At 40.4% G+C, this 18,396-nt stretch overlaps 1 protein-coding gene across 1 annotated transcript in view; it reads left to right on the top strand.

Moving 5' to 3' along the window:
• Positions 1–10,271, top strand: part of eif2b3 (eukaryotic translation initiation factor 2B, subunit 3 gamma) — a 52,840-nt gene extending 42,569 nt beyond the window's left edge. Inside the window, exons 6-12 of the mRNA XM_046852226.1 lie at positions 509–598; positions 1,790–1,923; positions 3,074–3,264; positions 3,479–3,541; positions 3,652–3,800; positions 7,245–7,348; positions 10,108–10,271. Of these exons, the coding sequence (XP_046708182.1) occupies positions 509–598; positions 1,790–1,923; positions 3,074–3,264; positions 3,479–3,541; positions 3,652–3,800; positions 7,245–7,348; positions 10,108–10,160 (784 nt within the window). The 3' untranslated portion in view covers positions 10,161–10,271. The remainder of the gene's footprint in view (positions 1–508; positions 599–1,789; positions 1,924–3,073; positions 3,265–3,478; positions 3,542–3,651; positions 3,801–7,244; positions 7,349–10,107) is intronic.
• The last annotated feature ends 8,125 nt before the right edge of the window (positions 10,272–18,396 follow it).

The raw sequence follows: 18,396 nt of genomic DNA on the forward strand, positions 1-18,396 counted from the left end.
GAGCGAATAAGCAAGCAGCAGCATGAAGTCAGCCCGGGCTGCTTTCTCCATTCTGGATTCGATGCAGGTCTTGACGTCAAACCAGGAGGGAAGGTTTGTGTAGTGTTCGGGGACAATACACAGATGCAACATGCGCTCCTTTCATGTCACCTCCCAGTTTTTTCTGCCCCCCTCTACCGCCTTTATTTTTGGGGCCTGTTAAGCCCGTACCCTCGTACGCTACCTCAAAGAGAGCAATTAAGAGTGGAAACGAAAGGAAAATGAAAGGCCATGTGCAGAGTAAAGACAAGTTGTGCAGGCTAATTATACTGTATCCGACCCAAGCTGGGAGGAAGACGGTGCCAGCCAAATGTTTTTCTAAACGTTTACTGCACGAGACCCAGTTCGAAGATTTAACCTCCCAGATTTGCACAGATTCACCTCATTATATTTTTATTTGCACATTCGCATTTGTTTTCCTCAAATGTTTACTCGTGTCCAAATCTCTGCTTCGCTTTCTTTCTCTCAGACATCCCAGGATGCACATCAAAACAGGCCTCCTTGATGCCCACCTGTACTGCTTTAAGAGATCCGTGGTCGACTTTTTAGTCGAAAACAAGTAAGTCTGGGGAATTTCCCACCATGAATTATGACCTTTCACGCCTCTTTTGGCTTGTTTACTCTGCACCTCCCTCGTTCTTAATGGTGGCTATGAAGTTGGAAGGATGGAAACTTTGCTAAGGAAGGGTATGGAAACTCGACTATATTATTAAACTACATAACTTAATTCCACAGCGCTATCAAACACACAGTGATTTACTTTCTCCTCTCCGTAAAAAGCCGTAGGTGTGTGTTAGCCCTCTCCTTTGAGGTGCCTGGCACATTTGAAACACACCACCTGAGAGCTTCATGTTAGCGTGAGCTCAGAGAGTGACATAAACGCGTCGAATCTTCTTATAGAGAGTCCACGGTGGGTACATTGACTCACTTTTAAACAGCTCGGATGCATAAAGAAATTCTTCCGACCCTTAGTCCTCATTCACGATCCACTTTATCTGTGCTTACGTGCCATAGCAAGGCTTTTGGAAACCCCTGCCATCCGTCAGTGTAATTCACCTCTGATATAAATATCATTTCAATTAATCTGCCTTTATCATCTACCCTGGTTCCTCCCGCTCCCATTTTCTCTCATCAAATCCGACTGACTTTTGTAGCCTGCCTTTTCCCCCTTCTATTGCTTTGTTTGGTACCATTTCCCTCCCTCCCTCTCTCATTCCATTTCTCTCAACCTCTTTCACTCTTGAGGCTGCTGAGGCACAGAGTAGCGAAAGAGCGAAATGGACAGAGTAACTGTTGTTTCTCTCACGGCTTTCAAATGGAAATGCTAATCTTGACCGAAAAAAAAGGAACTAAAGCGTAAGGGTGAGAGTGGGGAGCCGGAGCAGGAGCGATAGTTAGGGACCCACTGAAACTCGGCCCCAAGCTTTTTTTTTTTTTTTAAACAAACCCTGCTCCATCCTGATCCCTTTAAACCTGGGAGATGCCCATGAACTAGAATCCACACTGTGGTGACATAGTCGTCCTTTTCTGTCCCCCATTGTGCCTTTGTTTGAACCTTTATAAGAATGAAGAAAAGATTCCTTAAATAGTCGTCCCCTATTCCGTGCTGAAGCAGTGCACTGATATGATGAATGTGCATGTGGGATATAAGTATAAGCCTCTTTTTCTGCAGCAATCGTGAACTAAATATTTGATATATATACATATACACTGATATAATTCTGAGATGATTTTTTTTGTCCTGCCCTAGGTCCATCTCTTCTCTGCGGGGGGAGCTGGTGCCGTATCTGGTGCGGAAACAGTTCATGAAAGCTTCAAACGTCCAGACGGATGACAATCAGACCGAACTGAATCAAAAGCAAAAAGACACAAACACTTTCCTGGGTAAAAAATTACTCACACTTGACAACTCTTTGGGAAATTCATATACAATGAGCCCTATTTTCAAAAGAACTGTAATTACACTGGTCCTCAGTGACATGATTCTGATTAACCTCCAATTAATAAAGTTTCATCATTTTTTTTGTTTCATCCAACATGATGGTGCCATAGTCTGCAAACAGCTTACAAAGCATTGTATAAATGATTGTACATTGCATCTACTGTATAATATAATATGAGAAAGAAAATACTTTAAGTTCCATGGAACACTGTTAAGGTTGTTGTTTTCATGTGGAAAAAAAAATGGGGTACCATAATGACCACAATGCATCATTTGAGGAGCTGCAGGGAAATCTGGCAACCAATAGTCACTTTTGATTCTGTTGTGTCTCAGGTTGTTGAAGCATTTTCTCACAAAACAAGGACACCCAAGCCTACCTACAAAAAAAAAAAAAAATCACCTTAAACCAGGTGGCTAAATGTGTTATTATTTGACAAAACCGATGTAGAATTTTTGGGGGGTATAATTGTAAAAATGTATATATTCTGCAAAATAAGACAGCTACTCAAGAAACAAACACTATACAATGGTGAAGTATGGTGGTGGCGGAATCACGATATGGGGCTGCCTCTCTTCATCTGGGACTCGAACGATATTCACAATAGAAGGAATAATGGATAGAAGATCTCTGCCTCTGAAATACACCTGAGGAAAAAAGATTTCTCCTTCCAGCAAGATAACGACCCAAAGCACATACTTTAAAAAGAAGAAGACAGATGTTCTTCTTCAGAATGGCCCTGTATAAGCCCAGATATAAATCCTATTGAGAACCTGTAGAATGACATGCACACGAGATCCTCTTGAAATTTGATAGATCTGGAGCATTTTTGTCAGATAAAGTGGAAGGAAAGGAGTTCAGACTTCTGGGTTTCTGTTTGGGTTTTGTTTTGTATGAAATCATTTTAGCAACAGTGAAAGAATTTGCTGATTTTATTATTTTTATTAATACACAAGTTCATTCAAATAATCACACTATAATAACAAATACAGATTTCCAACACACTAGTGTACACTATTAAGTTATAGATGTCTTTAGTGAAATTGAAAACAAAACAAAAATAACACTTGCACACACTTGATGCTGTTCCACAGAGATCTTGAGCTCCTCCAAAGATGAGGGTCTCCTGGAGCTTGCGCGGGATCGCTCCTGCTGGAACGATCATCGTGGCGACATGAGCGAGGCCTATCACGGCGGAAAGCTTCGCTGCTACGTGCACATCATGGAGGATAGTGTTTGTTACCGCGTCAACACGCTAGCCGCGTACGTGGAGGCCAATCGCGTGGTGAGCAAAACCGATGTGCTGTATGCTAGCTTAGTGGTTAAAGCACTGCCACTCCTGGGCCCCTGAGCAAGGCCCTTAAACCCATAGCTTCTCACTTGTATGAATAAGATCAATGTAAGTCGCTCTGGATAAGAGCGTCTGCCAAATGCCATAAATTTAAAATGTAATGTAAACTATTATATGCTTATATTCGACTGATTTTGGTGTTCCTCAGGTTCCCAAACTGGTCGAAGAACCTCCAGTTCACCCGTCTGCTGTAGTGTCTGAAAGAAGTCTCGTAAGTCCAGTCGCGGCTGAATTGTTGATTGCCATCCGTACCGCACATAGATGCACGTTTCCATTTATTTTCAAGGTTCTGTGCATTAACAGTAACTATCTGTTCGTAAGGTCGGAGGCGACAGCATCATCGGCGCTGCGAGCCAGATAGCGGACAAAACCTCCATCAAACGCTCGACCATCGGTGCGTCCACCACAGTCAAGGAGAAAGTCAAGATAACGAACTCCATCATCATGAACGGTGTCATTATTGAAGAAGGGTAGGTGCTTCAGACGGTTTCTGTAATAATTATCGCGATTGTTTAGGTGTAGGGCCGTGTTTCGGCGATACGATACGTATCCACGCTTCACGATACGATGTGTCGCGATACTGTAAACCAAAAAAATAATAATTTAACCAGAACACAGTAGGATCTGCATTTGCATTACTTACATCTAAAGCCTAACCCCTTAAACCTACCCATACCATGAAACCTGTGCCAGCAATAGTATCATTGTACCATGCTAATAAATTTTTTTTATATATTTTAAACATGTGCATATAGTCGTTAAAAAACACCTAATATGAAGTGGGATTGATGATGATGATAATGAAATTATATTATTAGTGTTACCATTAGTAGTAGGCTAGTAGTATCCTAATACTAATAGTATTAGCGCTAACTATATACCATATAACAGCACTCATATTAGTTACTTTTGATAGTGTTGACTGAACTTTAATATCTCTGATCACAGAACTGTTCACTGATATCATTTATACTCAGGCGTTGCTTCATTAACTGCTCTGAGCCCCATGAAGGAATCGCTAATGCCAGGCTGTTTCTAATACAGATAGGATTATGTGATTACTGTACAGAGACAGAGATTTTTGTTTTTCCTGTTGTCTGGAAAGTTGAGAGAGAGGACAGGACCCGCAGCCCGATTAGCGTCCTGCTACGCTGTCCAGAGAATTGGGGGGGTGGGGTGATGCTTCGTCTGGTGCGTTTTTATTGTTTGAGAAAAAACAGAAACTTCTGTTGTCAAGCGGTTCAAGGTGCTCGCTGACCCTGAACAGGCCGCCGATGCACCAAGCACCCAGAAAAGTGATGAATGTCGATGTAATGATTGCCAGAGAGACAAGTGCATCACCGTGCGGGTTACGCCGAACGGAAAAAACGCAGAGGAAGGGGTTTTATTGCGAAACGTCTTAAAGGAGAGCCTGGAGAATCGCAATAGCGAGTGCAGCTTTCTTTTTTGGATTTAGCGAAAGCCGCTCAGATCGAAGCCGATCTCCGTAAACGGCGGGACGCAGAGCGGGTCGTCGATGCCGTTGATCTTTGCGAACGAGTGAGAGTGGGATAAGTGCGTTTTTGTCCAAATCTTTTTTTTTTCTTCATTGTGGTTTTAAGCAGGCGAGTTTGGTGCCAGCGCAGGGGACCCTCACATCCGAGTTAAAGCTGGGTGAAAGAAATGAAAACGAGAGAGAGAGAGGAACAGGAATTGTTTCAGATTGATAAAAAAATATAATAATAATACATGTAAGAAGGGATTATCAACGTTAAAGAAGCCACTTGCATTTTTTGTCTCTTTGTTTGCATGGAGGAGTGGTTGTTTACAAAGCTCTGGGGGCTTTTGGGCTCGAAAGGGGATGGGGGGGTGGTATGGAGCAAGGGATGAGAAGGGTGGAGGGCAAAGGAGAGTGAAGGAGGGGGTCACCATGAGGAGGAACACAGTGTCAGTAATTAGTGGTATTTCAGCAGTGCTTCTTTGGTGGTCTCACTGTTTAATTCTCCAATGCTTGTAATCTCTCATCACTACCCGTAAACTCCCCCTTCCTCCTCTCTCTCTCTCTCTCTCTCTCTCTCTCTCTCTCTCTCTCTCTCTATCTATATATTATTTGAATGTAACTTATTTGAATATACATTGCTGTGTGTAAATACACTCCTATTCACACTCCAATATCAGCTGATATTTAAATTCTGTCTGGTCCTATGGGGATGGTAGAAGGTTCTAATCCTCTAGTCCTATAGAAGATCTCAAGGCAGCCCTGATATTCACTTCCTGAACCGTCTGGAATGGAACAGGAAGTGCAAACACACCTACCTTTCTTCACCATCTCGAACACCCCGCTCAACTCACACGCGAATATATATTTTGGCATCGGACAGCACAGCGGGCCACCTCGCACCTCAGACGCCGCTGTTGTTTTTAACACACGTGCTAATAGGAGCGTACAGGGAATAAAAGAAACTGGCAGAAAATAGAAAAAAAAACGGCCAGATCAGGTTTCCTCTGTAGGGGCTGGGCGGCGGCGATTGGGTGCACGCAGGACAAGATCCTCAGCTGTGCAATTAGTGCAAAGACATGAAAGTTGAAGACTGCCGTGTTTTTCTGAAATATATTCCTGCGCCCGAGAGCGCGAGAGAAAGCCAGGCTTGGCTCGATCAAACATCAAACTGTGCAAATACGATTTTATGGTGCCAAAGCGAGCCTAGGAAAATATTATTCTTCGTGCGGTGTAAACAGGGAGCAGCTTAGAGCACTGTGTGTGTGTGTCTGTGTGTGTGCGCATGTGTGTGTGCGCATGTGTGTGTGCGTGTCATGGCATGCACACTTTAAAGCACTGTCCGGTAAACACTAAACTGCTCCTGTCTTATGTACAAATACAAAAATGGTATGCTGACATGTACATTAACACACCTACATATTATATAGAATAGAATAGAATAGAATAGAATAGAATAGATGCATTTCCTGGTCACATGTACTTTACAGCAGCGAAAAGGTTTAAGGGCCTTGCTCAAGGGCCCAAGGGTGGCAGCTTGATGGTGCTGTGGCTTGACATGTATGTATATGTGTATATGTATAGGTGTGTATATGTATATATGTGTGTGTGTGTGTGTGTGTGTATATATATATATATATATATATATATATATATATATATATATATATATATATATATATATATATAATATATATGTATATATATTCATGTGTGTGTGTGTGTGTGTATATATATATATATATATATATATATATATATATATATACATATATATATATGTATATATATATGTATATATATACACTTCGTGAGTAACAAAAAATGGTGAGGTTTTGACTCTCCTTTAAAATGTTTCTTTTTCAAGAGGAATTGTAGATGTACTGTACTGTAAACGCAACAAAAATTGTGAATTACTTCTTACAAATGTTTCATTTACTACTTTAAATGAATAATACAATAATAAAATAGTGGTTCAAACATTTTTATGTAATTTATCAGTACAAACTGTTTTTAAATGCGACTCCGAACTTCTCGCGAACCGTCAGATAGTTACGTTTAGTCCGGTTCCAAATGAAAAAGGCGCAAACTATCGAGGTGGCGAGTGTCAAGGTTCCACTGTGTATAGATATATATACACATACACACTGTTAACACACACTTTTTTTCTTTGTTAGAGTGGTTATGTAACCGTGTAGGGGTGAGCATGTGACTCTGCAGGCTAATAGAGCTGTAATAAGGTTGTAATGACGTAAGTGCTGAGCTCATTTGCATATGCATGGAAGGCACTTAATTAATCATGTACAAACAAATTATAGCAGCAATGAATGTGAGTGACTCATGGAGCGGCTTTTGTGTGCGAGTGTGTTTTTGTGTGTGTGTGTGCGTCAGTTCACAAAATGAAACGGCTAAATCTGTTTTAATATCCTGTCCTCAGGTGTAACATTCAAGGCAGCGTGATCTGTAACAACGCCGTAATCGGACGAGGTGCTGACATTAAATACTGTCTGGTGGGAAGCGGGCAGTGCATCGAGCCGGAGGGTGAGCAAACTCACACCGTTTCACACAAACACACACACACACACACATACACACATCATCAAGTCAGGCCTTTGTGTTTGTTTCGGTGTGCTCTCTGCCTTTTTCAGCTTCAGTGTGTGTGTCTCTTTTTATGTGCGTGTATGTGTGTGGTTTGTCTGTTAATCTGTTTCAATAGCGCATTAAAACTTAAGCTTGTGTGAACAATTGCGCTTTATTTTTTAATATTGTTAATCCCCTCGGTGTTGGATCATACTGTGAGGTTTGTGTTTGTGTGTATGTGCGTGCATGTGTGTGTGTGTGTGGCTCCAGGCTGTTGTATTGCGGGTGGTCTCCACTCGCTCTCCAGCCTCTCCATCAATGACTGTGCCTAAGGCGGCCTTAAGATGTCCAGAGGCTTCCTGGCCTAATTGACTGAACAACAGGGTGTTGCTGCCTCAGCAAACCCCCAACCCCTCACACACACACACACACAGAGTGTGTGCCACCCCCACCCCCCTTTCGTACACACCCAAACTGCTACATTTCTCCACCCCCACCACGTTTTCCTTTTCCATAGTCACTTGTGAGCTGGACCCGATTAGTCAGCCATAACCTCCTGAAAGACAGGGGCTTATTGAAGTGCTCCCAGAAATCCCAAATTACAAGCTAGACCCCTGTACTTCCCAAAGCATGGGTACATACTAAATACAGAACAGTGCATGACCACAATTCAGAGCGATGCCAGAGAACTGCTTTCGTGTAGCCTTCATCGGTTAATAATAATCACGGTGCATGACGCCCACCCGTCCATGACTTCAGAGACGCAATATCCACGCTTTACTATCAAAGTAAAGAACCCAAACCATGAAAGCGGTCCGGTTCCCGAAGTGCCAAAACTCCTGCAGTAAAACATTCGGTCTCGTCACCGAAACGAACGATGCGAAGACGTTCGTATAGACGTTTACGCTGCAGCACACAATACCGCCTCTCGTACCTGTTAGCAGGGTTCCAACACAGTTTGGAAAAGTTCAAATTGAGTGATTTCCTGGTCTGGATTAATACGGGAAAAAAGAACACTGAGTATTGAAAAAGATTCGTGTTTCCATACTATTTCCCTATTCGTTTTTTTTGTTGTTGTTTTTTTAACAAAAAAAATTTAAGAAATTTGTCATATTTTTTTATAAAACAAAAGGCTGCATGAGCAAAACGTAAGACGATTCGACCCGCTTCATTTCCACCTGCCGTTTACTCACTTACTTACGGCTCTTTAAAACGTCACACCAATGACTTCCGTTTCCATGGTCCACGCTGCGACGCGAAAATGGCGTTTTGAAAGGTATCCGCTTTGGAGAGTGTTTTCAAAAAGCTACGTTTTCGTCGCAGGTCAAACAGAGAGAAAAAATTTTCAAACGAAAATCTATTAGTGTGGACACGGCCAAAATCTGTACTTTGGTGAATTGCGCATGACCGATCGTTCTGTTGCTGCAGCATTGAAGGTTTACAGTTTCAGTTGCAGTTGGAATTTAAAATCCTTATTTCAGGTGTTAAATATGGTCTTATAAAAATCATTAGGAAACTCTGGATATTTGGGTCTAGAAAAGTGTGGAAGTTTAAAATGTAAAACGTGTAGTTGGTACACATGTGATAAGGAGCACAGGACACTTTTATCTCTCTATGCATGTAGAGCTTTTTCCACTCGCCACCTGTGCCGTTAATGTTAACACCACCACCAGTCTTATCACATCGCTAAGCCTATCTAACTAGCTGTCGAGTGATTAGTGCACTCTAGACTGCGTCGGAGCTCTTCTTTGGTGGTCTCGTGCAGTCAGTGTAAATTAGCTTCAACCTGACAGCTTCCATACACACACACACACACACACACACTTGTTGTGCGCTGTTTACCTGTTAGCATGTGTTAGATGAAGCACAGTCATAGGATCTCATAAAGAGTCTCACCAGTTGCTCTAGAAAGCTCGGGTTTTCGCATCCTGAAATGGATGACAGGTTATCTGCGAGTATGTGTGCAAGACTATCTGGACCCTCGAGGACGTATCGGGTGTTAGAACCCGTCAAAGATGGCGCCCAGGCCCGTTTTTTAAATGTACTCCCATTCTGTCTCGTTCTCAGCCCCGGATATCAGTCACGCCATCCCGTACTTGTCTTAAAATGGCAGAAAAATCTTTTATAAAGACGGCCTTCTGACTAAAATTGCTTCGTTTGCAACGCCGATCGACCTTGCCAATGTTTCGCTCGGATTTTGCGACGTTTTCGGTAAAAGAAGATCGACCTTCCTCGGATTTATCTGCCCGGATGACACGTATTTATAAATAGGGGCCTCGTCTGTCAGGCCAGGTCCATTTCCTTTGTCAATACACAAAAGGAACGGAGATAAACTTTGGAGGCGTATGCATAGATTACCAACGACATGTTTTGCTCTCTTTGATTGAAAACACGGGGAAAAGCTCGCTAGAGTCAACATTTTAGACCGCCTAATTGAGTGACCCTCAAAAACAGACTTTTTCTCCCATGTATTTGCATGCGTGTCCTTGGCAGCAGCAGAAATATACTCTCGTGCTAGTTAGCACGCTTGGCCTCGTTTTAAGCAATCAGCACACCGCCAGATGGTGGAAGAGCATGCGTTGGTCTGAGGCAATAGATGCCGATATTTGTCATCAATGTTGCGTGATGAGATCTCAAAAACACCAGCCCCTATCCCAGAATGCCCTCCTCAGGTCCGGGGGTCTAGCTTATTCTGAACTTTACATTTCATTTCTTTTCAGCTGAAAGGACCAACGATGTCATCGTTGGATCAGATCAGCTCATGGAGATCTAGAACCAGGAGTTATGGGCTTGACAAGCTTGTCACTAAAGAAGCAGCGTCATCTTCCTTTTGCCTTTTTTTTTTACTGAATGTGTCCGAATAAACCTGGAATTATTTATCTCAGTTGACAGTGTCATTATTTTCCCTGAGTCACAAGTTTCTGAGTTTTTCTTTACTGCATTACGTTAAGAGCAATCAGACAACACTGTACAACAGAGGTACTCAATACGTTGATTGAGAATGACCAGTACATCGCAAATTTAGTAGACAAATTTAGCATGTTAGTCCATCATCTATTTTCTCTATGGCATCTGCCACTCAGATGTCACAGTCTTAAATCTCTTGTATTGCAAAGCTCCAGCGAGCTTAGTGACCTGGTTAACCTTCAGGTTTATATTTACCAAACAAGGGGTATAAAAAAATGAGTGTAAGAGCTGAACCAAGTACGAAACCAAAAACCTGCCATTTCTATGCAGAATGGGAGGAAGAATTTTTTTCTCTCCACCATGTGAGCTCCAAAGTGCGTTCTGTCAATCTAGCGTTGCTATTTCAGAAAAGGGGAAATGTTAAAAGGTGCTTTCGACCTGATGAGAAGATCTGAGATGTGAGAGGTGTACTCACTTTTGTGAGATACTGTATATACACACAGTTTTTAAGTCACGGGTCGGTTAAATTTCGGGACAGTTAGGGCAGAAAAAATGCAAACCATAAAATAGCTTGTCGTTTTTTATTCACACAGTATATTATTATTAACATTTGTGAACATTCACAGGTTTTTTTTTTTTTTTTTTGGTAATAAATTGCCTAAAAATAATAAATAAAATAATATAAATATTAATAATAATAATATAATTTATAAAAAATTAAATAGAATAAATAAAAATAATGCAATACACATTTTTTTTATATTGATTAAATGGAGTAATCAATTAAATTGTTACATATTAAATTGATGAAATTATTTCAGATGTGTATGAAAGTGTCTGTGTGTGTGGTTTACATTTAATATTTAATTTCCCAAAGATATGATCTACTAAACTGTTCTACTAATTTCAGCAGACTTTAACAAATGACTTCATTCCTTCCATCCTTCATTCATGTTTTTGTCTGCTTGACAGGAACATACAAATTTGTCTATCTTGTATTAAAGAAGTTCAAATTTGGGTGCTTTGAGTACAAGTCTCTCATACGGACCACTGGATGTTTATCATGGCACCTCATGGCAAAGACTCTGAGGATTTGAGAATTTGAATTGTTTCTCTCCACAAAGATGGCAGAGGCTATAAGAAGATCAGTAACACCCTGAAACTGAGTTGCAGTACAGTTTCCAGGGTCATACAGAGGTTTTACATGATGGGTTCCACTCGGAACAGGCCTCACAAGGGTCCATCAGAGAAGTTGGGTCCTCGTGCTTCACGGCAGGTGCAGAAGCTGCGTCAAAAAAGTCAACAAGTCGGTTTGCATGGCCGTCGTCCCAGGAGGAAGCCTCTTCTGAAGCTGGCTCACAGCGGTGCTGAAGACGACCTGTCGAAGTGCATGAATTTCTGAATCCATGTCCTGTATTCTGATGAGAATAAGATAAACTTGATGGTTACCAGCATGTGTGGTGACGCCCTGGTGAGGAGTAACCAAGAAAATTGTGTCTTGCCTACAGTCAAGCATGGTGGTGGCAGCATCATGGTCTGGGGCTGCATGACTGCTGCTGGTACTTGGAGCTGTGGTTCATTGAGAGAAACATGGATTCCAACATGTACTGGGACATTCTGAAGCAGAACATGTCATTTCCCTAGTATTGTCTCTTGAGAAGATATAATAAAATGGTTGCTGAGATGTGAGAGGTGTACTCACTTTTGTGAGATTTTTGTACAGTTTTTAAGTAACGGTTCTAGAGCAGAAGAAATGCAAACCATAAAATTGCTTGTCGTTTTTTTATTTACACAGTTTATTGTTATTAACATTTGTGAACATTCACAGTTTACTTTTTTTTTTTTGGTAATAAATTACTTAAAAATAATAGTTTATAAAAAAAATTTAAATACATGTTATAAAAAAAGTTTGGACACACCCTCTCATTCAAAGAGTTTTCTTTATTTTCATGACTATGAAAATTGTAGAGTCACACTGAAGGCATCAAGGGCTATTTGACCAAGAAGGAGAGTGATGGGGTGCTAAAAAGGCAAAAGGGCCAACAAGTGCCAAGCATCTCTCGGGGAACTCCTTCAAGACTGTTGGAAGACCATTTCAGGTGACTACCTCTTGAAGCTCATCAAGGGAATGCCAAGAGTGTGCAAAGCAGTAATCAAAGCAAAAGGTGGCTACTTTGAAGAACCTACAATATGACATTTTTCAGTTGTTTCACACTTTTTTGTTATGTATATAATTCCATATATAATTCCACATGTGTTAATTCATAGTTTTGATGCCTACAATTTTCATAGTCATAAAAATAAAGAAAACTCCTTGAATGAGAAGGTGTGTCCAAACTTTTGGTCTGTACTATATATATATATATATATATATATATATATATATATATATATATATATATATATATATATAATACACACACACACACATACACACACACACACACCCTGGCATGTTTGTGGATGTTTCAAGTTTAATAATTATTTATTTTATTTATTTATTTATTTTAAACACTCAAAGTGCAAGGCGGAGACTAAACAAACTAACAGTCCACACTTAACATGTTCCTGAGGGAACTCAGATTTTACCTATGTTCCGCAAGTAAAAGGGATTACATTCAGTACTGAACCAAAATATATATATATATATACACATTAGGGATGTCAACTGATCAAAATATTTCATTCATTTTATTAAATAGTTTAATTAATTAATTTCAACGTAGTTGCACATTTTTATCTGTTCTAAATGCACCTTAAATTAATACTTTTCCAGTCTTTAATAGACCAACTAACTGTAACAGATGTTTTATGATAATTTCACTCAAAATATCGTTGCCTTTATTAATTATTTTATATTTATTTATTTGACATTTCTTTTGATATATAATATAATGAAGATATGTTACAATGATGATTATTTAATAAAGTACAGTGCATAATTTAGCAAAACAGAGCAATTTACACTACCATAATGCATACATTTTACAACTTTATATTTTTGTGGCAACAGAAACTGTTTTAGTGACACTGAACAAGAGCTAAAACTGGTTTATGAAACAAAAAAGAAACGCCTGAAACAAAAAACGCCTGAAACAAAAGAATAAAATATGCACTCTAAACCGAGACAACTGATCTCTGTCGACCGCTGGCGAGAGTAAGGCATCTAAAAAAGCAGGAGAAACATACATCCTAGTAGGTTTCTTTGTACAAAAATTTAAATGCCACCAGAAAATCGTAAGACAAACCATAGTAACTCGGGGACTACCTGTGTGTATATATATATATATATATATATATATATATATATATATATATATATATATATATATACACAATTTTATTTTGACTTGTGCATTTTAAAAGCTCGCAAGCTGAAAAAACTATTTGCCTTGGGTCAATTTGAAATGTCAAGAAGTGTGTATCTTTAAATTCATGGTGATTGGTTGTATAGTTTGGTGTGATTTTTGCTGACATAATGAGATGTCCTATATACCTTACAGTGTACTTGGTGGGAGGTGCTGTATTGATGTTTGTAGAAGTAAAAATCGGTGAGGTGGGTTCTACAGCTGTCCGTATGACCACCATGAGTGAGCGACTGCATGTCCTGCTGTCAGAAGAAGCAGAGAAGCACAATAGGGTTAACTTTATTTGTACACAAAAAAAGCAGAGCAATGGGACCACCCAGTGAGAACATCACAGCTAATCGTCTCCCCCAGACCTCCCCTCCGTCCCCCAACAACTCGGAAGACACTATAAAGGACTAGTCTTAAAGATTTTTCTCTCTTTGCTGTTGAAGATTTATGACATTCCATTGCAGCTCCTAAATTACAGGCTTGAAGCGAGTTTCTCAGTCACGAAGGCCAATGAGCCTCCGGAAGATTCTCGCTGATGATTTATCATGGCTTGCTCCGGCTCTGTGGCCAAACCAAGTCGTTTAGTGTCACTAATGAAATGATCATGAGTTCTTTGTCTTTGCAGCCTTCACCTCCTCGTACTTTGTAGTTTTTCAGTTTTTTTGGACATGTTGAAATCATTTCCCTAGACTTTGTAATGGTCCTCTCTAAATCCATAAACTAATATGTGCGTTTGAGGATCTCGCTGTGTGTTTTGTCCTCCCCTTTTCCTCTCAGCCTGAACGCTGTCCAATTCAAGACCGTCGGATGTTCGTCACATCAAGGCCAAGCCGCGGCAGTAGGAATCGGTTTTTGCTGAATGTATAATTTATTTGCCCTGCTGAGCTAGATTGTTGGTCTTTTCACAGGCCAGCCAAATAAAACTTGAACTGAAATTGAAATGTGAAAATCAGCTCGAATTTCTACTATCTTCTGTATGTCTGTCTTGTTTTTGTGTATGTAATATATACCACGTAGCTAATCAGAAGCCGTGCCCTCTGCCCCGTCCTCACATCATCCGCACCCAGACCTCCAGGTTGTGCTTACAAGTCACTGCATGGGTCATTTGGATGGAGGAAGGTTTGTATATTTAGGCAGAGCCTCCTGGAACCCCAAGAGTCCCAAAAGCTAAACTGGGATCCGAGCCCACCGGAGCTGTGTTCAATGTCATTCCCCACCCTCCGGGGCCGAACGTGACAGATGCTTGTGTTTTCCAGCACCCTGGTTCAGATGTCAACCGACAGATCATACATCAGGCCCGGCTTACTGTCTCTGTGTAGTTTCCAAGCCCAAGCTTGTGCGCTCGTCTGCTTGGACGGCAAAAGGTGAAGGGACCGAACCTGCTGCAATCTAGAAAGTATATTGAGTTGGTCCACTGTAGCACTTGGGTCTTCTGCAGGCGATATGCTTAAAAAAAGTGCTAATGTTAACACATTAGTGGCTAAATGGGTATGAACTGCAGTTACATTAAGTGGCGTAAGTGCATTGGTACTTGTAGACGCGTCAATGGTCATAAATCTTAGGGAGTGACATCATTTGAGCATGGAATGGCTCCAGATACTTCTGCCAGCCAAGTAATGGCTGATCCACGGTGGAAAGAAGGAATGAAACGACTGTTCCAGAGACAGGCCTGAGCGGTCAGGGCTTCTGCTCAGAGGGACCCTGTGTGTGTGTGTGTGTGTGTGTGTGTGTGTGTGTGTCTGGTTAGAGGGCATGGGGGGATGCTGTGCATCCAGGACTGAGCATGGTGCAGGGTGTGAGACTGCCTTGGCCACCCAAGTGGACCAACCTGCATGTTTGCTGCTGACCCCTACACATTAACAGAACACTTCCTCAATTTGTCTTCTGTGTTCCTGAGGCCCAAACGAATTTCCTCTCTTTTTTCCGCGGCCACCTTTTGAGACGCCGCGTCCCCCGCAAGCCTCCCTTCAAAATCACGCCCACCTCCAGCGCACACACACTTAACAATTAGTACTTTCTTAGTGGCGAACAAAGACAGTATGCACGCTGTGTGGCCTGTAAAGGCGTATATAACCTCAAAGACACACGAGGCAGCGCGCAGCTTTGAAATGAACACACAGGCCATGGGACAATGATCCTCAAGACATTTACACTGTTTTAAGCTATTGTTCCTCTTGGGTCAGCTGCTGTGGCGCAAGGAGTTGTATAGCCTCTTTTCGGAGAAAACGTGAAAAGTTATACGTTCTCTATGTAAAAGGTAGTTTTCGTTACCCACACCTGTGGACAGTGTTTACTTACTGTCTGGAGTAGCAGGAACAACTGATGACTCCTTTTCATGACATTTTAAAATCATAGGTAAAAATTGAGATCATGAAAAGACCTTCCTCATGCAGTCAGATCATTTTCGATGCTCAGTATAGATAATATAAAGGGTTGGACAAATAGGGATTTTCACTGGCACTTATATAACGTGCAGCACACTAATTGATATTAATAATTAATCTTATTTGATTAAAAAATTCAGTGGCACTTGGGACTCCTTTCCATCCTTTTGTCTGGACACCGTTGTCAGATCACCTGAAAAGTCTCTCCCCCCCACTCTCCCTCTCTGCGTCTTGTCTGTCGCGCTGTCCCCTCTTTCAAGCTCATAGCAGGCCCATATTTTTATATTCCTCAAAAGAACGAAATAAAGAAATTCGAAAAACAAAAGGGTCTGATTTCTTGCCACCTGCTAACTCTGCCCTTCGACAATAACACTGTTAAAGGACCACAAACAAAGACGCCACAAGAAACGTTCGGTGGGCCATTCATTACTACGACAAAAGAGACAGAAATATATTATCATAATTAATCTTATCTGTGACTGTGGGTGGCAAGGCTTTCCCATTTGCGACCGATGGGCCTTTACAATGCCAACATGTACACATCAGTGTGTCACAATGCCCATTGGGGCCTAAGAATATTTTAAGCTTTGTAAATATTCACTAAACAAGTCCTGGGTCTTAGCAGGAGTCCAGCATCCCCCTATGCCTTTTACCAGGCAAAAAATCTTCCTTTTTTAGAGACAAATGTGGTTTCTTTTTTTCCTAATGTATCGCCCTGGGCGGAATGGCTAATCTAAATATGTATTTTGTATAATAATATGTATAATATATATAAAATATTAATTTATTTTTTTATATTGGTCTAACCTGTGTGATGGTCACTGCGTGAGAAATGTCAGTGTATAATATGTATAATAACAGTCTTAATGTTAAATGTAATGAATTTAAACTTCAAATGTAAACCTGCTAGAAAAAATGAGTGTATTAATATTTCAGACCGAAATTACATTTAAAAACGTGTCACGTTTTTAAATCTCCCATTACGAAAAAGCCTTTGTGAGCAAAAAAACCTTATGAAAAGAGTGAGGTTACAGTTTCAGAGGTTCAGAAATGAAATTCTCAAAACTACTTGTTCAACCTCCACATCATAAAAGCGAATGCTTCGGTACATTCGTTTATAAGATTGTGTACAATTTTCTTCTGTTTCCTACATTTTCAATTGCTTGTAATGTTTATCAAAATATATCATACCTTATATCAGTCTTTCAATGCACAGTAGTTAAAAACCAGTTTTGTTTTCTGTGAAATGCAATGTCTGAAAATAAATGAACAACCAAAAAACAAACAAGCACTAGTACAGTACAGCAAAAGTGAATCCCGTCTGGTCTCTAGCAATCAATATTCCAAATACAGTAATGTGTAGATGTGTGCTGTTGACGTTCTTATCAGAAGAAATTCAGCCCTGTTTATTTTCAATCATACACTGTCCTGCTGACGACATGACTAAACGTTTTGCAATCTTGTCCGTTAAACAATGACAAAAGGACTTGTTATTCTGATGGCAGTGAGATGTTCATTGACACAAATACTTACCTTTGTGAGATAAACTAAGGATTTTGATAAAAACACAGGCCAGTAATCCCTTGTGTGGTGCTGCTTGTACTAATTGTTTTGAGAAATGCATTTACTGGTTCACAAAAATTAAGGCTGATTCGAGAAACTCTCCAAAGCAACTGAGTAAAACTGTAATCTCCGAGAGTATTAAGAGCTCCATGGCACTGCATGGATTCCATGCCTCCTAGGATTGAGGTGCGTTTTGTCTGTGCACTTCCTTTTCTTGCTTCTTTCTACATTAACCTTTAACCCTATAAGAATACCTGTTAAAACAGGACATTCCTGTCATTGTAACCGCTACTTCTTTTATTACTAATCTCCCAGAATTCTCTTTGTGTCAGTTAGTAGTTTTAACTAGTAAACCAAAATGGGGGATGGGACCTCGGCTTAGGTGAATGATCGGATATTTGTTGGGTCATGTGGCTAATATAGACCATGAATATATATTTTTTTTACACTTTGCAGTTTGAGTGGAAAACAAAAGTTGCTTTTACTAGCGGCAAGTAACAGTAATTAATGATTATCCAATAGCAACATGACCTGAAGTTTTTTATTCCACTTATACCACAGAAATCAAAGTTGTTATTGTGGAATGTATTAAACTGTGTTATGATATTATTTGAATAATAGGAAAACACCAACTTCACATTCACTCAGTTGCAGTAATATAAATGCCTAAAAAAACACGTAACGCAGCGTTAAGTGTTAATACTGTTAGCCATTAGCAAAAGGTATTAGCAGAAACAAGGCACATGGCTGTAGGTGTTTACGTTTTGGGGGGGGTTGCATGATGGTAGCTTTGTGGAGA

This window comes from Silurus meridionalis, chromosome 6 (assembly GCF_014805685.1).
Source record: "Silurus meridionalis isolate SWU-2019-XX chromosome 6, ASM1480568v1, whole genome shotgun sequence".
Lineage (NCBI taxonomy): Eukaryota > Metazoa > Chordata > Actinopteri > Siluriformes > Siluridae > Silurus > Silurus meridionalis.